The sequence below is a fragment of the Trachypithecus francoisi genome, unplaced genomic scaffold (genome assembly GCF_009764315.1).
Source record: "Trachypithecus francoisi isolate TF-2019V2 unplaced genomic scaffold, Tfra_2.0 Lachesis_group3, whole genome shotgun sequence".
NCBI classification, from domain to species: domain Eukaryota; kingdom Metazoa; phylum Chordata; class Mammalia; order Primates; family Cercopithecidae; genus Trachypithecus; species Trachypithecus francoisi.
Genome location: NW_022681468.1, coordinates 156,261,135 through 156,283,909, shown reverse-complemented (window position 1 = coordinate 156,283,909; position 22,775 = coordinate 156,261,135). Strand labels below are relative to the sequence as shown.

At 40.6% G+C, this 22,775-nt stretch overlaps 1 protein-coding gene across 1 annotated transcript; it reads right to left on the bottom strand.

The window, feature by feature from the left end:
• Nucleotides 1–3,286: 3,286 nt before the first annotated feature.
• EMC7 (ER membrane protein complex subunit 7) lies at nucleotides 3,287–22,754 on the bottom strand. The gene is made up of 5 exons (XM_033190686.1): nucleotides 22,418–22,754; nucleotides 15,932–16,051; nucleotides 10,304–10,442; nucleotides 8,065–8,145; nucleotides 3,287–3,753 (listed from the first exon to the last, which is right to left on the bottom strand). Exons 1-5 carry the CDS (start codon nucleotides 22,738–22,740, stop codon nucleotides 3,601–3,603), a joined length of 816 nt encoding a protein of 271 aa, XP_033046577.1. The 5' UTR covers nucleotides 22,741–22,754; the 3' UTR covers nucleotides 3,287–3,600.
• Between the last annotated feature and the right edge of the window lie 21 nt (nucleotides 22,755–22,775).

Below are 22,775 nucleotides of genomic sequence, written 5' to 3'. Positions count from 1 at the left end.
ACATTTAAAAGAAGATACATAGTGACCAGGCGCGGTGGCTCATGCCTGTAATCCCAGCACTTTGGGAGGCCAAGGCAGGCGGATCACTTGAGGTCAGGAGTTTGGGGCCAGCCTGGCCAACATGGTGAAACTCGATCTCTACTAAAAATACAAAAACTTAGCCATGGGTGGTGGCACTCACCTATTATCCCAGCTACTCGGGAGGTCGAAGCAGGAGAATCGCTTGAACCTGAGAGGCGAGGCTGCAGTGAACCAAGATGGCATTACTGCATTCCAACCTGGGTGACAGTGAAACTCCGTCTCAAAGAAAAATAAATTATATATATATATACTAATTTTTTAAAAATAAATAAATAAAAGGAGATACATATAAACCAAATCTAAAAAAGGCTCTAAAGAAGAGCAAAACAAAACTTTGTTCCAAATGGGAAATAGCAGAAAGAACTCAATGAAGCAAAATACGAAAGCCAGCAGTGATCATATGGTTCTTGAGGGTAGGAAATACTAGGACTGCGTTAAAAGTATAACAGAATTTGAGATTTCAAATTTGAAATTTCAAGAAGAAATTTACAGGTCTAATCCAAATCCTTCCATTTATAGATGAGGACACTTAAGGTCCATTTATTATTCATCCAACAAACTTTTATTGGTGTGCCTACATGCTAGATGCTAGAGGTAGAACAAAGACCAAGACAAGACATGGTCCAGGAAAGTGACTTGCTCAAAGTCACAAAGCAAGTTAGCAGCTAACGAGGGGCTCTGCACTAAACCCCATATTGTCTAATAATATACAGTCATTTCTGTGCCTGTAAACACCTTAAGCATTTGATGATGGTTCTATGAATATATAAGATTTTCCTACACAACTGATACAACATTTCATTAGGGGCATATATGATATTCAGCGGTAATATGATAAGGGGTATATATAATGTATAAGGGATATATATTATATTCAGATGCTGTTAGAATCTACGTAAAATAACCACAGTTTCTTATGTAGCATATGAAATGGTAATTTCCTTCAAAGTGCTTCCTAATTTCTTAGTCATTAGGTGTTCCATGTGCAAATATTGACAATCTAAATTATCAAATTTTTATTTATTTTTTAAGTTTGGGGGTACATGTGAAGGTTTGTTACACAGATAAACACATGTCACAGGGTAAATTATGACATTTTAAAATATGATTTCTGGTCATATGACTCTTACTATGTCTCCTTTGAATTACAAAGGAGAATGTCTTTTCTTAAATTTAATGTTTAAGTGAAAATTAGAACACTAATTTTTTTTTTTTGAGACAGAGTCTCACTCTGTCATTAGGCTGGAGTTCAGCGGTGCAACCTTGGCTCACTGCAACCTCCACCTCCCGGGTTCAAGCAATTCTCCTGCCTCCACCTCCCAAGTAGCTGGGACTACAGGCACGTGCCACCATGCCCAGCTAATTTTTGTATTTTTATTAGAGACGGGGTTTCACCACGTTGGCCAGGATGGTCTTGATCTCTTGACCTTGTGATCTGCCTGCCTGGGCCTCCCAAAGTAATGGGATTACAGGCGTGAGCCACCGCACCCAGCCTAAAACACTAATTTTAAGTGAAAATTAGAATACTAGTTGAATGAATGACATTTAGCTAGTGTTCTAACACTTTATTTTCAATAAATGACTCGATTTTAAAAGACCTATTTTTATCATTAACCTGTTTACCCGTATAATCATTCAGAGCTTAACCAGTTTGGTAACAGTGTACATAATATAAATAGAGATACTTAATAAAATGTTCTGCATCAGAACTTTTTTTTTTTTTTTAAGACTTTTTTGAGTCTTGTCACCCAGGCTGGAATGTAGTGGCGTGATGGCTCACTGCAACCTCCACCTCCTCCAGGTTCAAGCAATTCTCCTGCCTCGGCCTCCCCAGCAGCTGGGATTACAGGCGCCTGCCACCAAGCCCGGCTAATTTTTTTGTATTTTTAGTAGAGATAGGGTTTCACCATGTTAGTAAGACTGGTCTCCAACTCCTGACCTCAGGTGATCCACCCGCCTCGGCCTCCCAAAGTACTGGGATTACTTACAGACGTGAGCCACCGTGCCCGACCCAGAACTTATTTCTTTAAAAGAAAACACGTACCTCATTTTTAAATGAACAATAGCACCTAATACAAAAGAGAAAATTGAGTTTGGAACCTACTCTGGTTTTTTTCACTGATTTAATAACAGTACAGGAGTTCTTTAGTATGGGAGAGAATAGGAGCCCTTGACTAGAAGCAATACTGTGGCCTGAGAGTTAATTAAAATAACCCAAAAGGAAAAGGTGTGAAAATGTAACTTATTGAAATAAAAAACTTTTGAGATACTCCTGATTGGAAAGTAGTTATTTGGCCAGGCGCAGTGGCTTACGGCTGTAATCCCAGCACTTTGGGAAGCCAAAGCAGGCGGATCACCTGAGGTCAGGAGTCTGAGACCAGCTTGGCCAACGTGGTGAAACTCTGTCTCTATTAAAAATACATTAGCTGGGCGTGGTGGCACATGTCTGTAATCCCAGCTACTTGGGAGGCTGAGGCAGGAGAATCGCTTGAACCCGGGAGGCAGAGGTTGCAGTGAGCCAAGATCGTGTCCAGCCTGGGCGACAAGAGTGAAATTCTGTCTCAAAAAAAAAAAAAAAGAAAGTAGTAATTTCTCTTCTAACACCTCTGAGAATCTATGATAAGAAAGATGAGGGGATTGAAAAGCTACCTGTGGTATATATCTCTATTACAACATGGAGCTCTAAGGTGGATTCTCCATCCTTAGGCTCTAGAAGGCTCTCCTACTGTTGTACTTCTTTCCCCTGGCCATTCGTTCTCTGTTATTATTTGTCCTCCCTCCCTACATAGTAAGTTCTATCAAGGAGCACTTGGATATTATCCATATCTGTATTCTACCTTGCATCACAGCACATAGCTGGTACTCAATAATTGTAAAACGAATATCATAGATGGCAACCAGAATAAAAAAGTTGATAAGATCTATTGTGATTCATATGTCCATACTCTGAAACTAACTGTAATAATAAGAAATTGAAACTACATCAGCAACATATGGTTCCATCTCAGATTATCAGGGAATTAATTAAATGGCACAGTAGAACTGAAAATTTTGAAAGCTGTGGCCACATAAAAAACCATGTGCATGCTGTCTAAAAATAACAACCACTCCCTTTTAAAGAGGAAAGGTCAATTTCAAGCCTCAGATAATTGAAGAAAATTGTCAGAAAAAAAGAAACATTAAGTGAAAAAAAAAAGAAAGATGATTTGATCTCTGGATTAAGATGTTTTAATATACATAATGTATAGTAGTTCATATAATTTATTAATGGCATTATCTATAGGACACTGTAATTAATTCAGTGACATCAATATTGACCTCATACAGACAAAAGATGAAAGCTGGGTTTTCTCATGTACCAAGTACAAAACATGTGCTAAAAAGTTAACATATACAGTTGTAAGAGATCAACGTTCGGGATGACTCAAGTTTACAGTAGTTGTTTCACACGGTTTTCCAAGACTTGGATGCCACCCAGTGTTGCTGTGTTTGTGCAAATGCCAGCTCTGGACGGCCTGACTACCTCCTTTTGCCAGCCCCACTTTTGCCTGTTTTACTGCTGCCGCTGCTAGATTTGCCAGATGATTTTGAAGAGAAGAGTCTTGTCATGAACTCAGAAACATCAGGCAATTCATGGTTGGAATTCAGCATATTCATTGACTGCTCCATTTCCTGCAAGAAGACAAGGCACAATGATATGTAGGATCCTTTGAGTCTTTTAACTCCTAACACTTCCTATTAAAGAAAAAGTAAAGGAGTAGAACAAGTGAAAGGTACTGGTTCTGGGAATGATGCAACATCACGCACAACAGTACTTCACCTATACATCATTAGTAACTATTTTCCATACCTCCTTTATACCACTAAACATTCTGACTCCTAGTAAATGTCCAATAAATGATTGCCTAAGGTTTGATTCTACTTATCTTAATAAAGAACATTTTTTTCTGACAATGAATATATTTGATTATATTCCTATCTTATGTTTTCTGATTAAAGTGCTTTCTTATTGTTTTAATGAGTACATTTTTAAGTTCATGCTTTCTTTAGATGCATATAATCAGAATATTTTTAACTATATATCAAGGTATCAGTAAAGTTTGGAAAATAAGTTCTGTATTTCTGCGAGTTCATTTATAAGCCTCAGTAGTAAATCTATGAATGCTGTATGGCTTGGGTGACTTCGATTAGACTCTAAAGCAAGGATCACACTGTTACAAACAAGTCATTGGCAAAACAGGATAGGACTTGGCACTTTTGAGTATTTGTCGTCTCCCTTAATTGAGCCAAAAATCTATAAAGTACTGTTTGATAGTTATATAATATTAATGTAACATCTGCTTCATTTAAATTTTAAGTGACATTCTAAAAGTGAACTTAAAATTGACTTTAGTCCATTCATACATGAAAAAGATAGCAAGTACTGCATTATCTATCTTTTTTTTTTTTTTTTGAGACGGAGTCTCACTCTGTCGCCCAGGCTGGAGTGCAGTGGCCGGATCTCAGCTCACTGCAAGCTCTGCCTCCTGGGTTTATGCCATTCTCCTGCCTCAGCCTCCCGAGTAGCTGGGACTACAGGCGCCCACCACCTCGCCCGGCTAGTTTTTTGTATTTTTTAGTAGAGACGGGGTTTCACCGTGTTAGCCAGGATGGTCTCGATCTCCTGACCTCGTGATCCGCCCGTCTCAGCCTCCCAAAGTGCTGGGATTACAGGCTTGAGCCACCGCGCCCAGCCTCGTTTCTTTTTTTTTAAGAGATGGTGCTCAGGTGATCCTCCTGCCTCAGCTTCCTGGGCAGCTGGGACTGTAGTCACACAACATAACACTAGGATTTCATTTCAAATTGAACACTGTCAGGATATTAGCTTGAGCTTTTCCCACAAAGGTAGAATTTATTCCTAAGTTTTAAAGGAGAAGGTGCTTTTATAAATAAGGCTAGGAAAAGAAATATTGTAAACATAAATCAAATATGTTAACGTGCCCCAATAATTAAGAAATAAATGTATATAGTAACAGCTCTTGAGTCCCTGCAAACATATCAACTCTATTTTTGAATCTGTTCAATTCTTAAGCTCTATTTTTTTTTCTTCAGTTTTTGTGGTTTTATTTAAACACAAATAAAACACGCACATGAGCCACTGATTCCTTCCCCTCACTGTGCAGCCTGGCATTGGGACTAGTGACTCTGATGGCCAGCTGGGCTCCTCTTTCCAGATGGCTTTGTGGTTCTTGGAGGAAACACCGTGAGTAATCTCAGCACGGTAAGATTTGCTGCAGATCAGCAGTACTTCCAGTTCCTTTATATTGTAGATCAGGAACTTCCAGAAGCCACTGGGTAGTAATACTTTGTTTTTTTGTTTCTTTGGTTTTTTTATTTTTTATTTTTATTTTATTATTATACTTTAAGTTCTAGGGTACATGTACACAACGTGCAGGTTTGTTACATATGTATACTTGTGCCATGTTGGTGTGCTGCACCCATCAACTCATCAGCACGCATCAACTCATCATTTACATCAGGTGTAACTCCCAATGCAATCCCTCCCCCTCCCTCCTCCCCATGATAGGCCCCGGTGTGTGATGTTCCCCTTCCCGAGTCCAAGTGATCTCGTTGTTCAGTTCCCACCTATGAGTGAGAACATGCGGTGTTTGGTTTTCTGTTCTTGTGATAGTTTGCTGGTAAGTACTTTGTTTCTTTGCTGCTCCCATAACCAATGCTGGGCATCAAGATCTGGCCCTTGAATCTTCTATCAACACTGTTGTCAGTGCCTCTAGGTTTCTGCCAGTTAAGCTTAATTTTGACATATTGTTCTGACTGGTACCAGATAAACCTCTTGGCTCTCTTCTTGATGATCTTGGGCTTCACAAAGGATCTGAGGGCAGCCACGATGCCAAGTAGGAGATGATGCCACCTCTGCAGGCAGTGCCAAGGAAGAGAGCTTCTGAAGCTCTTGAATCAACTTTTTACGATGCTTATGATGTGCAAAGCACTTTACAGGGAATGAACTTTTTTTGTTTGTTTGTTTGTTTTTGTTTTTGTTTTTTTGTTTTTTTTGAGACGGAGTCTCACTCTGCCGCCCAGGCTGGAGTGCAGTGGCCGGATCTCAGCTCACTACAAGCTCCGGCTCCCGGGTTCCCGCCATTCTCCTGCCTCAGCCTCCCGAGTAGCTGGGACTACAGGCGCCCGCCACCTCGCCCGGCTAGTTTTTTGTATTTTTTAGTAGAGACGGGGTGTCACCTTGTTAGCCAGGATGGTCTCGATCTCCTGACCTCGTGATCCACCCGTCTCGGCCTCCCAAAGTGCTGGGATTACAGGCTTGAGCCACCGCGCCCGGCCTTTTTTTTTTTTTTTAAAACAGAGTTTTGCTCTTCTTGCCCAGGCTGGAGTGCAATGGCGCAATCTTGGCTCACTGCAACCTCCGCCTCCCACCTTCAAGCGATTATCCTGTCTCAGCCTCCCAAGTAGCTCAGATTACAGGCATGTGCCACCATGCCCAGCTAATTTTTTGGTATTTAGTAGAGATGGCGTTTCACCATGTTAGTAAGGCTGGTCGCGAACTCCTGACCTCAGGTGATCCACCTGCCTTGGCCTCCCAAAGTGCTGGGATTACAGGCCTGCGCCACTGTGCCCGGCTGGAATGAACTTAAATCAAATGTGACTTCTGATGTTTCCTTCTACTGATGTCACAGTTAATTGGCTTAACATATACAAGGAATGCATAGGATGTATTACTTTCAGTCTAACACTGAAACAAAAATGCAAACATTTACCAATAAGACATTTTGAAATATCAAAAATCTTTCTTTTCCTATGAATATTTTTCTGCCATTCCTGCTTGGAACAGATACCTTATTACCTTCCACAGAATGTAATCACCTACTACCTTAGCAAATATTTTTATTTACCTTATTTCTTTAAGAAATAAGATAAATTTCTATTAAGAAAAAAGAAAAGAAATAGTCACAAAACTCCCTGATAGCAAGAAGACTATTTGATAAATCCATTCTATTTTCTACATTTAACTGGACTGAGCCTACTGATGACAGGGATGGCCTATCATTCATTTCTGTATCTCAGTATCGAGACCCTAGAAATTGATTAATAAATGTTTACTCAGGAATGAATAAAATGTCAACACATCAATATACTAAATAAAACGGGGAACCTTGAAACTCAGAAGATACTTGTTGATGGTTGAATGGAAAAATGCACAATTGTTTTTTTGAAAAAAATGAAGAGTTCAAATGGCAGCCAATATTCAAAGAGAAAATGTGGTGGCACTAAATTGCAAGCATCCTACTTAGCAAATCCTCTCCCTCTGCTGAACCAGTATGGTTTCGTGGTACAGAATTCAAAGGTCACTCCTCTACTTATCCATCCCCCGTGGTCTGTCTGCATTTCTTTTGAGTGTCTGAACACACAAACTGAGTATGTACTCTGAAGAGAGTTGTGGAAAGTAAAGGCAGATCATAGGAGCAATCATTTTGTAAAATATTTAGATTAAGTATACCAGAATTATTACACATTTCAGCTATTTAAAAAGTAAGGCACACAAAGAGGCTAGGATCCAGTAAGATGTTTTAGCTACACAAAGAGATCCAGGCCTTTAAATCAGGCAGAACTAACAATTTATCTAGTCTAATGGAAGGAACTAATTAAATGCCAGGAACATGATACGGTGTTAATACAACCTCTAGATTAATTTGGCTTGGGAACTAGAATAAAATTGAGAAAAACAAAGCCACCTAGCTACGATGGGCTAGAGCAAACATCACAATATGGTTCAAAGATCCACAGATGGGGCCAGGCATGGTGTCTCAGACCTATAATCCCAGCGCTTTGGGAGGCTGAGGCAGGTGGATAGCTTGAGCCCAGGATGAGGCCACTCAAACTGACTGTGCCACTGCACTCCAGCTTGAGCAACAGAGACTCTGTCTCTTAAAAAAAAAAAAAAAAAATTCCATAGCTGGACAATCATCTTACCCGTCTCATGTCAGGATCACTTGTGTTGACCACTTTAGGCAGAAGCACAAATATCAATAAAGGAAGAACCATCATCATAACCTGCAGAAAAAAAAAAATACAGAAAATATTTTTCCCACACTTTACAGTTAATAGAACAAAAACTGCACTTAACAATCAATGGTGAATTAAAGATTTAAATGTTGTCTATACAATAACACTAGTAGCAACCATCTCAATTCTACTGAACTGGTTCTGATGACAGCAAGGTGCTGTCTGTCTGACGATGGTGGACTATTATAGAATGGAAAAGTTTGCTGTGTGTATGTTTGGACTTTATAGACACTTCATAGCTGTGCCACCCACCTATCTTTTTGCAGAGTTTACTGTGTTATTTAACACAAATAGTTTGCAAATGGAACTATCTATCTGCTTTTTTTAATGTATAGTCTGGCAATGGGATTGGTGATCCAATGGCAAGCTAACTGCTCTTTTCAGATGACTGTAGTTCTTGGAAAACTGACCTACTTTAGCGGACCAGTTTTGGAAAATGACCTAGAAGCATCACGCACTGGAGTGCTAGATACACTTCCACAGAATTTCAGAAATGAGAACACGGAAGATGAATAAGCTCTGGAGTTTCACTGCTGACTTCTTCCATCCAGTCTGCCTCCTGCCTCTTCATCTCTGACAACAGATCCTAGGTACTAATTTATTCCTCTAGGGGATATACAGCCTCTGAATATAGATCATGTGTGATCTAAACAGCTATCAGCAAGGAATATGAACAAAACTTAGATGAATTCTTTTATTTTTATTTTTTGAGACACAGTCTCACTCTGTTCCCCAGGCTGGAGTATGGTGGCACAATCTCAGCTCACTGCAACCTCCACCCTCCCTGGTTCAAGCAATTCTCCTGTCTCAGCCTCCTGAGTAGCTGGGATTACAGGTGCTCACCACCACATCTGGCTAACTTTTTATATTTTTGGTAGAGACAAGGTTTCACCATGTTAGCCAGGCTGGTCTCGAACTCCTGACCTCGTGATCCGCCCACCCCAGCCTCCCAAAGTGCTAGGATTACAGGTATGAGCCACCACGCCTGGCCTACTTAGGTAAATTCTAAGACAGCAATTCAATTTTTAAAACAGCAAAAGAAAAGGCCGATTTGTTTCTAAAAACTGCTTTCTTGATGACAGTCAACAATGATTTATTGCATATTTTAAAATAACAGTCAAAGAGTGGAATTGGTATGCTCCTAACATTTACAAAAACATGATAAATGCTTAAGATAAGGGATAACCCAATTACCCTGATGTGATTAATATACATCATATGCCTGTATCGACATATCACATGTGCCTCATAAATGTACATTAGGTACCTACAATAATTAAAAACAAAAACAAATGTTTAAAGAATGCATGCTATTAGTGTTTCATTATTAGTGAGTATCATAACATCGGTTTCACATGCCAACTACTTAATTACTATAGAATAACTTTTCTCTTCACTACACATGTTAAAAAAAAGAGAAAGAAATCCTTACTTGTGCTATCAATAGGGGCTGGTTAATAAATGATGGCACATTCATCAATGGACCAATAATATGCAGGTAGTATGGTCAGGCGCAGTGGCTCATGCCTGTAATCCCAGCACTTTAGGAGGCCGAGGCGGGCAGATCATCTGAGGTCAGGAGATCAAGACCAGCCTGGCCAAGATGGAGAAACTCCATCTCTACTAAAAATACAAAATTAGCTGGGCATAGTGGCACATGCCTCCCAGATACTCAGGAGGCTGAGGCAGGAGAATTGCTTGAACCCAGGAGGCAGAGGTTGCAGTGAGCCGAGATCGCTCCATTGCACTCTAGCCTGGGCAACAAGAGCAAAACTCCATCTAAAAAAAGTCAAAAAAGAAAAACAAAAACAAAAAATATGCAGATAATATGAAGAATGAGACAGCTCCAGGTATGACTGACTTACTGAATATTCTTATTCTATTTGAAACGTAAAATGTTATCATAAGCATTTATTCAATTTCTATTACACATTTCAATAATCAAATCTACAGTGCAATTCTCATTATATTTTCTTCATTACGTATTCCCAAAGCCACTGTTCTGCTGAAATCTGCAGACTACTCACAATTATCCTTTCTTCCACCAATCTGACCTCAGCTTTCTATCTCACAGGAGTTTGAAGTTGCCACTGCCTAGAAGCAAATTAGGTATTAGTAAAGTGCTTTATTTTAGCCTGATACATACCATCGGGTTCATTAGAAAGTCTGTCCAGCCCCACGATTCCCTTTTAATAAAGTAAGAAGGTGGACCTGAAGATTTCATTTGGAGAGGATAGGGCAGTCTGACAACCTCTGATGTTTTGATGTAATTCACATATCTTGCTCTGATAAAGCAACATGGGGAAAGCAAGAGTAATTCCATTAAAAACATTACTGGTTAAAAGAACTGCTTATATTATATTAGCAATGCCTTATACACACCTTCAGCTTTTTCCAAAATGCTTTAAAATCTAAACTTTTGATCTTGAAAATCTACATGTCTAAAATATGCAGCAAAACACAGAGAAAAAAATGCTAGACTTGGAATCTTCTAGCTGTAGCTCTGTCATTACCTAGGCCTGTGGGATTAAATGAGTTCGCTAACTTCTATTTATGTCAAAAATTATTTTAGAATCCTTCTGGTGCTAAAGTTATTTCATTATATTTAGTAATGAGTTTACTTCATTATATGATACAAAAATACTGGATTTTATTTTTTTGATGGTCTAAGAAATGCACTATTGGATGTAACCAATTTTTAAGGCTATATTGCCAGAAAATTTTATAATGCAAGAAAGCACTGCAATAGTGCTATAGGTAACACTACATTTTTCACCAAAAATGCACTAATTTTAATCAAAATTCTCATCCATGTTTACATATGATTCATTTTACTTTTTGAAAACTGCCTCTTCTATTTCACTGTCACTGCTGTGTTGAATTCCGGGAAATTTCTTTTCTGATCTATCTCCCACTTCTTCTAACTTTTGCTCAGTTTCTTAATGCATCCATTTAGTTGTACATTTCAATGCCTATATTCATTGTACAAGTTCTATTTTATTCTTTTTTCAAATATCTATAGCCTATTTTGGTATATCATTTCTATGGAAGTCTTTTATTTCCTTAAGTACTTTAAATACATGTTAAATTATTTTACAGTCTATATCTAATAATTCTACTATTTAAAGTTCTTGGAGGTCTGAATTATTTGCTGACTCAATGTAGACTGTTTTCTTGGGTTCTTTGTAAGTTTAGTAGACTTAATTTACCTTTATTTAAGTAAAAAGATACAAAGGGTATCTCCTTGCAGAGAGATTATGCATTTGTTTCTGCCAGGAATTTGGGAATTATAACCAGAAACTATTTTGTTCACTGCTCAGCTTGGAAGTTCCTGGATTATGCAGAAAGTAATAAATTCATACCCCAAATTGTAATGAGTATAGGAGCATAACTATCAGTTTTCAGGCGAGACTTTTTCCCCCAAAGGCCAGGGTCAGACTTTTACCTCCGAAAATCCAGGGCCTTCTGCATTTTAGTACCAAAGGTCAAAGGGAGGACCAAATTTTAGATCTAATTCTGACTCCAAGCAAGCCCATGGTTTGCCTCCTCCCTGCACACTGCTAATTAAATCTAAGCCTTCTGGGTTAGAGAATATCAAAATCTCCAGATGGTGACGTGGTTTATAGTTTATCCCCTAGGGATTTCCTTTGTTTTGGAGGGACCTAAGCATTTATTAATAAAAGAAAATGTTTGTCATATTTTTATCCAGCATTACTCTGCCAAAATGTCAGAAGTGAAAATCCCACATATATTCAAAACTAATTTATCATTCATGTTGCATGCTTATAAAATATTGGTCAAGGCTGGGCACAGTAGCTAATGTCTATAATCTCAGCACTTTGGGAGGCCGAGGTAGGTGGATCATTTGAGGTCAGGAGTTTGAGACCAGCCTGGCCAACATGGTGAAACCCTGTCTCCACTGAAAATACAAAAATTAGCCAGGCTTGGTGGCATGTGCCTGTAATCCCAGCTACTTGGGAGGCTGAGGCAGGAGAAACACTTGAACCCAGGAAATAGAGATCGTAGCAAGCTGAGGGTACGCCACTGCATTCCAGTCTGGGTGACAGAGTGAGACTCCATCACAAAAAAATAAAAATAAAAAAGAATTAGGATCTTATATGAATCCCACTTTGTTCTCTACTCTGTCCCACCCCCAATTATGTTTTATTTTTATTTTTTTGAGATGAAATATCACTCTGTAGCCCAGGCTGGAGTGCAGTGGCGCAATCTCAACTCACTGCAACCTTTGCCTCCCGGGTTCAAGCCATTCTCCTGCATCAGCCTCTGAGTCATCACAGTACATCTTTATGTAATCATATTAGGAGCTTTAAAATAAATTTTAAGCCTGAGCAAAAAGCTCAACTTTACAATTTTTTCTACCTTAAAAGTGGTCAGAATACTTACATTAGCCAACAGGTGGCAAAATCACCTAACACAAAGCTCATTGTATAATAAGAAACTTATTGAATTCATGTAACTTACTAAATTCTGACCTAAACATAAAAACAGAATGGTTGTTATGGGTACTTAAAAGTATGGTTTCTACTGTGTATCGCTTTCGCACCATAGTAAAGTCAAAAAATTCTAAGTTGAGGGCCAGGCACCGTGGTTCACACCTGTAACCCCAGCACTTTGGGAGGCCGAAGCAGGCGGATCACAATATCGAGAGATCAAAATCATCCTGGCCAACATGGTGAGACCCTGCCTCTATTAAAAATACAAAATTGGCCGGGTGCGGTGGCTCAAGCCTGTAATCCCAGCACTTTGGGAGGCTGAGACGGGCGGATCACGAGGTCAGGAGATCGAGACCATCCTGGCTAACACTGTGAAACCCCGTCTCTACTAAAAAATACAAAAAACTAGCCGGGCGAGGTGGCGGGCGCCTGTAGTCCCAGCTACTCGGGAGGCTGAGGCAGGAGAATGGCGTGAACCCGGGAGGCAGAGCTTGCAGTGAGCTGAGATCCGGCCACTGCACTCCAGCCTGGGCGACAGAGCGAGACTCCGTCTCAAAAAAAAAAAAAAAAAAAAATGTTTAAAGCAGTATATATAACATATACTGTGATCCACGTACCCCCCTATTTCCAAGCTTACAATTCCAAAATATACAAAAAGTCATGAATAAGTCCTTTAAGGAATAGATTTAACATAAAAGAATTTTACATATACATATGTGTGTGTGTGTGTGTGTGTGTATATATATATATATTTTTTTTTTTGAGACAGGATCTTGCTCTGTTGCCCAGGCTGGAGTGCAGTGGTACAGTCATGGCTCACTGCTGCAGCCTCAACCTCCCAGGCTCAAGCGATTCTCCTACCTCAGCCTACTAGGTAGCTGGGATCACAAGCATGTGCCACCATGTCCAGCTAAGTTTTTAACCTTTTTTTTTGGTAGAGACAAGGTCTTCACTATGCTGCCCAGGCTGGTCTCAAACTCCTGGGCTCAAGTGATATAACTGCCTCAGCCTCCCACAGTGCTGGGATTATAGGCATGAGCCACCACACCTGGCCTATATATACATTTTTTAAAATCTTCATGTTTCCAAAAAGACATGAGAAAGTCAATACTTTAAAAAATTCATCTACTTCAAAACAATCTATTCCATCAAAATATATTTATAAACATATATGCAAGGTACTACCTTCTAACTGAAGCTTTGCCCTTACCCCAAATGGCCAAAAGCAAGAAATGTCATCAGAATTTGGACCAAAAAAACTCTAAGACAATAATTTAACTTCAAAAATAAGGAAGAAGCTGGATACGATGTGTGCCTGTAATCCCAGCTACTTAGGAGGCTGAGGTGGGAAGATCGCTAAAGGTCAGTGTGAGGTTGTAGTGGGCTATGTGATTGCACCTGAGAATAACCACTACACTCCAACTTAGGCAACATAGCAAGACCTTGTCTCTCTAAAAAGTAGGGGGGAAAAGTAATTTGTTTTTAAGAATATACTTATTAGTGGCATTACAGTATTACTTTACTGATAATATCAAGAATATTCTCTTGGACAGGCACAGTGGCTCACACCTGTAATCCCAGCACTTTGGGAGGCCAAGGTGGGCAGATCACTTGAGGTCAGGAGTTTGAGAACAGCCTGGCCAACATGGCAAAACCCCATCTCTACTAAAAATACAAAAATCAGGCCAGGCGCGGTGCCTCACACCTGTAATCCCAGCACTTTGGGAGGCCGAGGCGGGTGGATCACAACGTCAGGAGTTGGAGACCAGCCTGGCCAATATGGTGAAATCCCTTCTCTACTAAAAATACAAAAATGAGCTGGGTGTGGTGGTAGGCGCCTGTAGTCCCAGCTACTTAGTAGGCTGAGGCAGAAGAATCACTTGAACCAGGAGGTGGAGGTTGCAGTGAGCCAAGATCATGCCACTGCATTCCTGCCTGGGTGACAGAGCGAGACTCCGTCTCAAAAAAAAAAAAAATCAGACGGGCATGGTGGCGTGCAGCTGTAATCCCAACTATTTGGGAGGCTGAGGTATGAGATCCCTTGAACCTGGGAAGCAGAGGTTGCAGTGAGCCAAGATTGTGCCACTGCACTCTAGCCTGGGCAACAGAGCAAGACTTTGTCTCAAAAAAAAAAAAAAAAAAAGAATATTCTCTTGATAACTGTCTCTGTTTAGTATACATGCTAAAGGAAGAAAAAGAAATCACAACTTGTCTATCAATAGCAGCTGGTTATATAAATGATGGCAAGTCCATCAATGGACTAACATGCACCTAAGGTAAAAGATGGGACAGCCCCGTATGTGACTCATTCTATTTGAATTATGGCACATTTACATATTACATTTTGAAAACTTTCAATGTAAAATAAAGCAAAGAAAGAAGAAAAAATGTTAGGAATCAACACTAATTCAGATGTAAATACTATGGTGCTAACTGAACATGCGTCAGCTCAATTTTGAGTCTCTACAAATCAGTCTAAATATGCTGGGCAGACACCAAAAAGATCAGCAGTAAAATTATTTATTAGTCCTCCACCTCCAGAAATGGTTTTTGCCTTTGCATTACCTGTGCTTTATTACTGCAACATCGAGTCATATTTGATAGCTTAAAGAAGAGACATTACCACTTAAAAGTTGCTTCATATATTTCCTGGTCAGATTTAACCAAAGAGGACACTACTGCCATGAGACAAAATAAATAAAGAAATTTGTTCTATTATAATGGGAAGCTGACTCTGAAGACTACAGGGATCTACACAAATGTTTCAACTTCAAATAGGTTTTGCTATTTCACACTTGCAGTCTAAATTAGACTATAGTTCTTTTCACCTCCATTGTTTTCCGCAGAAATACTACATTTCCATTGAACACAAAAGATTCCATAGAGAAAGGACTACAGAAATTTCTAGATCAATGAAGTATCAAATAGGTAATAAGAGGTATTATCAAAATATCCCAGCGAAAAACAGGTGATGAATAGTATTTCTAATTTAGAAAAGTTAGATTATTTCCAACTTAATAATCATATTTCAACTATAACTTTCATAGCGCTTTAGCTCCCATAGTAAGTAATCTTACCTTTTGTTTAAGTAATCATATTAGGAGCTTTAAAATAAATTTTAAGCCTGAGCAAGAAGCTCAACTTTACAATTTTTTCAATGTTCAGATTAAATAAACATAAGGATATTTTAAATGTTTTAAGGAAAAGCGGTAGTTTAAATAAAAAGAATTTTCCATCTAAACTACTAATTCTAAAAGGAATATATTGCTAAGGTATTCAGTAGCCTCGCTTTTGGCAAAAATTAAATCAGGTGCCCTCACCTCATTTTTCCTTTCGAAGTGATATCCACTCGAACGGGATCAAATCTGTAAGCTGGAGATACAACTTCCACTACGTAAGATCCAGAAGGTATATCATGAACCACAAAACTCCCATCTGTCCTGGAAAAATGAAAATCACGTTTAGAAAAACAGCTTAGTCTTCTCTTATTCGCTAATTCCCAAATCAACTCTCCTGAAAAATGACATTAAAAGCAACTGGCAAACAAACAAAACCTTGGCAAAATTTGTCCTATGCTTCAGTTTCTTTTCTTTTTTCTTTTGAGACAGAATCTCTATGTGACACTCAGGGTAGAGTGCAATGGCATGATCTCAGCTCACTGCAACCTCCACCCTCCTGGGTTCAAGTGATTCTCCTGCCTCAGCCTCCCGAGTAGCTGGGATTACGGGCATGTCCCATCATGCCCGGCTAAGTTTCGTATTTTTAGTAGAGAGGGGGTTTCGCCATGTTGGCCAGGCTGGTCTCCAACTCCTGACCTCGGGTGATCCACCCGCCTCAGCCTCCCAAAGGGCTGGGATTACAGACGTGAGCCACCGTGCCCGGCCTTCAGTTTCTGTAATTACACTGAACAGGTTCTGAAAATACCCAAGACCACTCCAGGGTAGCAGAGAAGCCTGACATAGAAAGTAATTATTTTCCTTCTATGGGTAGAGATGACAGGTGACAGACACACGATTCCCATTCTAAAGCCATGTCTTCATTGAATATACATTATTATTACAATATTACGGTTCCAATTTTGCCAATCACCCCCAACAATTTCTTTCTTTCTTTTTTTTTTTTTGAGACGGAATCTCACTCTGTCACCCAGGCTGGAGTGCAGTGGTGCGATCTCAGCTCACTGCAAGCTCCGCCTCCCGGGTTCCCGCCATTCTCCTGCCTCAGCCTCCAGAGCAGCTGGGACTACAGGCGCCGCCACCGCGCCCGGCTAGTTTTTTGTATTTTTAGTAGAGACGGGGTTTCACCGTGTTAGCCAGGATGGTCTCGATCTCCTCACCTCGTGATCCGCCCGCCTCGGCCTCCCAAAGTGCTGGGATTACAGGCTTGAGCCACCGCGCCTGACAGACAATTTCCTACTATTAAAAATGGCAGGCCGGGTGCGGCGGCTCACACTTGTAATCCCAGCACTTTGGAAGGTGGAGGCGGACGGATCACTAAGGTCAGGAGTTAGAGACCAGCCTGACCAACATAGAGAAACTCCGTCTCTACTAAAAATACAAAATTAGCCAGGTGTAGGTGGCGCATGCCTGTAATCCTAGCTACTTGGGAGGCTGAGGCAGGAGAATCACTTTAATCTGGGAGGCAGAGGTTGCAGTGAGCCATCCAGCCTGGGCAACCAGAGCAGAAACTCTGTCTCCAAAAAAAAAAAAAGGCATTTTGTTCTAGTTTTAATCTGCAATTTTTGGTTTTCTGTTCTTTTTAACAAATAGTAAAAGGTATTTAAGTACCATTTGTTCTATTTGCTATAAATAATTCCCATTTACTTTGGTTACTAGAAGCTTAAAATGTTTATGTAGTTAAAAACATCCATCTTTTCCTTACTGATGTCTTCTAAACTTCCTAGACTTAGAAAACCATTCTATCAAGAGCTGGTAATTTCATTTCACAGATCAAAATTAATTTGTTTGAAAAATGAGAAACTACTATTTTGAGAAAAAAGTTTGTTTCAGGAAAACAAATGGTTCTAAAATGATCAACTGTATCAGAGAATTCCAAATATTATAATAATATATTAAAATAATGCTTCTTAAATCTTCATAGGCTCTTTCATAGTTAAAGGAATAACTAATACTGATGATATCCACAATAGGTACTAAAAAGTAAGATGACGAGACCATCCTGCCTAATACGGTGAAACCTCATCTCTACTAAAAATACAAAAATTAGCCGGGTGTGGTGGCATGCGCCTGTAGTCCAGCTACTTGGGAGTCTGGGCAGGAGAATCACTTGAACCTGGGAGGCGAAGTTGCAGTGAGTCAAGATTGAGCCACTGCACTCCAGCCTGGGTGACAGATAGAGACTCCATCTCAAAAAAAAAAAAAGTAAGATGAAAAAGTGTTACTCCAAAGCACACACTAAACTAAGCCGGAATTGAAATGTAAACAAGTTAACTTTTGCCTGGGCTGGACATCTTCCATTTGCCCTTTAGATCCACTCTCTGCCTTTCTCCTCTTTGCAGACTGGAGGAAGGAAAGAAAATGAGCTTAGTATATTTCCCCCCAGCTCTCTCACTGACAGGCCACCTCTGACTGGCTGTGTCAAGGGACTGGCTTGTGTCTTTCTTTTTTTTTTTTTTTTTTTTTTGAGACGGAGTCTTGCTCTGCCACCCAGGCTGGAGTGCAGTGGCCGGATCTCAGCTCACTGCAAGCTCCGCCTCCCGGGTTTACGCCATTCTCCTGCCTCAGCCTCCCGAGTAGCTGGGACTGCAGGCGCCCGCCTCGTCGCCCGGCTAGTTTTTTGTATTTTTAAGTAGAGACAGGGTTTCACCGTATTAGCCAGGATGGTCTCGATCTCCTGACCTCGTGATCCGCCCGTCTCGGCCTCCCAAAGTGCTGGGATTACAGGCTTGAGCCACCGCGCCCGGCCGGCTTGTGTCTTTCAATGCAGGCCTTCTTCCCTTCAAGGTTCTAGTAACCTCTACTCCCCTCTTCCTTCAGGATTAGAGATGGTGATAATAACCTTGAGGTTGTAAGCTCCAGGGTACTGCAGAGTCTGGTTGTTTCCCCATACCATTACTACACTGTTTGGTCCCTTCATTAAATTCTCCTTGAATTACTCTAATTTGAGTGCATCTTCTATTTCTTAATGGGACCCTGACTGAACTAATTTCTTTCTTCCTTTCTTTCCTTTCCTTTCCTTTTCCTTTCTACTTCCTTCCTTTCTCCTTCCCTCCCTTCTCTCTCTCTCTCTCCTCTCTCTCTCTCTCTCTCTCTCTCTCTCTTTCTTTTTGAGACAGAGTCTTGCTCTGTCACCCGGGATGGAGTGCAGTGGGGTGATCTCTGCTCACTGCAACCTCTACCTCTCGGGTTTAAGTATTCTCCTGCCTCAGTCTCCCTAGTAGCTGGGATTACAGACTACGGCCACTACACCTGGCTGATTTTTTTTTTTTTGTATTTTTAGTAGAGACAGGGTTTTACCACGTTGGCCAGGCTGATCTTGAACTCCTGACCTCTGGAGTTCCTGACCACACCCAGCCCTGACTCAACCAATTTTAAAACATTTTTTTAGATCCAGAAAAAAACAAACTGATGATGGTGGAACACAAATAATATCAGAAATAATTTTTAAAAAAGCAAATATATTTATCATCCTAAGGTAAACATTTTACTTAAGAAAAATAATATAAAGTTTGCAGTACAAAATTTAACATTTGTGACCAAGCGCAGTGGCTCACGCCTGTAATCCCAGCACTTTGGGAGGCCGAGGTGGGCGGATCACAAGGTCAGAAGATCGAGACCATCCTGGCTAACACGTTGAAACTCCGTCTCTACTAAAAATACAAAAAATTAGCCAGGCATGATGGTGGGCACCTGTAGTCCCAGCTACTCGGGAGGCTGAAGCAGGAGAATGCCATGAACCTGGGAGGCAGAGCTTGCAGCGAGCCGAGATCGTGCCACTGCACTCCAGCCTGGGTGACAGAGCAAGACTCTGCCTCAAAAAAAAACAAAAATTTAAATTTGTCCTTAAAAATGTACTCTACAAAATGTAGGTAGGCCTTGTTGGATCCTGATTTGAAAGAACAATTATATAAAAAACATTTTTGAGGTAACTGAGGAAACATAAATATGGGACTATTAGATGATATTAAAGCATGATTATTTTGTTGAATCAATAATGGTAATGTGGTTTTTGTTTAAGTCCTTATTTTTTGGAGATACGTAATAATGCTTTTACAAGTAAAATCATATTATGCTTAGAACCATTTAAAAATATTTCAGAAAAAAATTAATGAAGGTACACAAAAGACATGAAACAAAACAGTAGAATGCCATTCTATTTTATGCATGTCTGAAAATTTCTACAATAAAAAGTTCAAAAAAGTATAGAATATAATATTACTATGTTAAAAAAAAAAAAAAAACCCTGAAAACTACCTGTCCAAAAACAGAGGACTGGTTAAATAAACTATGGCTTATATATATTGTGATGATAGCAAGAAATGGCATCAGGAATTTTCAGGCCCAATTCCCTTTACCTCCATTAACCAAGTCCTAAGCCACCTCCAATAAGCATAAATGTAAGTCAAAGCTCTGTGCTAGTCATGCAAAACAGCTACAATACAAATTATCTACCCCTTTTCCAATAAGATTATCACCATAAACTCCTCATATTAATTCTCCATCAACCTCTCTTTTTTTCCTGAGAGACAGGGTTTTGCTTTGTGGCCCAGGCTGGAGTGCAATGGCATGATCACAGTTCACTACAGCCTCAACTGCCTCAGCTCAAGCAATCCCCTCACCTCAGCTTCCCGAGTAGCTTGGACTATAGGTGCACACCACCACTCCTGGCTAATTATTTATTTTTTGTAGAGATGGTGCCCCACTATGTTGCCCCAGCTGGTCTGAAACTCCTGGGCTCAAGCAATCCTCCCACCTCAGCCTCCCAAAGTGCTAAGATTACAGGTGTGAGCCACCGTGCCTGGCAATTCTCCACCAACCTTTCTACATACAAATGAAAGAACATGAAATGGTATCAAAAGGTGTTCAAGAACATTAAGTGAAAAAGGCAGGTTACAAACTACTATATATTACATTTTACTAGTAAAAACATAAGTCATATGATTCCAAATGAAGCCGGAAAAATGGCAGGCACCATGGCTCACGCCTGTAATCCCCTATGTGACAGGCTGAGGCAGAAGTATCACTTGAGGCCAGGAGTTTGAGACCACACTGGGCAACACAGCAAGACCCTGTCTCTACAAAAAAAATTAACAAATTAGCTGGACATGGTGGCGTCCGCCTGTAGTCCTAGCTACTCAGGAGGCTCAGACAGGAGGATCGCTTGAGTACAGAAGTTTGAGGCTGCCATGAACTATCATATCACCACTGCACTCCAGGTTGAATGATGGAACAAGACCTTGTCTCCAAAGAAAAAAGATACAATGAAACATTAAGGGTTGCTTCCCTACTTTGTTTCTAATATACTATTTTCAAACAGCTGCAATACAAATTACCTACCCCTTTTCCAATAAGATTATCACCATAAACTCCTCACATTAATTCTCCATCAACTTTTCTTTTTTTCCTCAGAGACAGGGTTTTGCTCTGTAGCTTTCTAAAAGCTCTGCTTTTTAAAAGAACTGTATACAGCAGAAGAGTGGCCAAATGGTCAATTAAGGCTCATTCCTAAAGTTTTATAAGAACTGTATCATTAAAACATCATTAATTAGGGTAAACTCTAAAGAATGTCCTAATGCCAGATTCTTAATGACAGATGGCAGTAAAATACTGGTTGTAAATTTGTCACTATGTATTAATCTGAGGTTGGAATTACCACTCAAGGGCACTTAGATGATCTGAACAAATATGTAAATCAGATGTGGATTTAAATGTCCACATTTAAGTTGTCTGATGTTCAGATACCATTTGCTGGTGTACAAACCCACCAAAGGAAACACTTCCTAATTATTTTCTTTCAGTTTACAGTTTCACCTACCAAGTAAGGGTGGAAAGATTTAAAACAACGTAGGTGTGCCTAGACATTTCGAAAGCAGGCTGCTGCAAAACTAGTGCTAACAAATTCGTCCTGTCTTTTAATATAGACAGAAATCCCACTTCCACTAATAGCACGAAAGGACAGAAGAAAGCAATGTAGAGAAACCCTAGTCTCACATAAATGACAAGTGTGATATATAGCAAATCCCTCGATGAATTCAAGTGTAAAAAAGAACAACAATCGCACCCCCAAGCCAAAACAAACAAACAAAAAAAAGTGCTTTGATTAGGGATTTCAGGGCCTGTTAATTTTAGAAGCAGTAACATTAGCCTCCCAGTCTATGTCGTCACTAGAAGCCCTTTGGGTTTTGAGAATTCCCACCTGTGTCGCATCTTTCTACATAATATCAAGCTACCAAAAGACTGAAGTGAATGCAAGAAACGACTAGGTTCTCGGGAAACCAGATGAGATATAAAAGAAAGAATCCAACAAGAGACTAATAAGGTCCACTTGTCCCCAGGGCCCAGGAATGATCGTCCCCACATGGAGCCAAAACAAGGTTGAAAATAACTGACTCCATGCTCTGACCATGGCAGGGGGTGAGCGCCTGCTATGCTCATTCCAGAGGTACAGGACCGGGAAAGGGAAAGCATCCGACTGTCTCCCAAGGTCTCCCGGCATAGACCGTTAGCGGCACCCTCCCCTTCAGTCTGAGACAGCGACGTTGTCCTGTCCTGACACTTAACTCTCCTGATAGGGTCCCTGTCCGGCCTCCATCCCAGCCTTTTTCCCGCTGCCCTCCGGATGCTCACTTAAGGAAACCGACGTGCTCTTCTCCGTCTACGAGCACTCGGGCCGCCGAGATCCAGTCCTGAGGTTTCACCCCTGGAACAACTGCACGCCCCTCAATCTTGAAGCGATCTCCTATGCCGACCCCACTCCCTCCCGATCCCTCGGCAGCAGCCCCGGGCACCTCCGAGCTCTGGACATCCCCTGATAGCAGCAGCAGCAGGACGGGAAAGAAGCCCCACAGAGCGGCCGCCATGACAGCAGCTCTACACTCAGGCCGGCAGCCCCGGAAGCCCTCCCAGTCTCCCGGCCGCCACCGCCGCCGCCGGCGGCTTGATGTTGTCATCACTGGGCGCCCGTTTCTGTCAGAAGCTGTGGGAT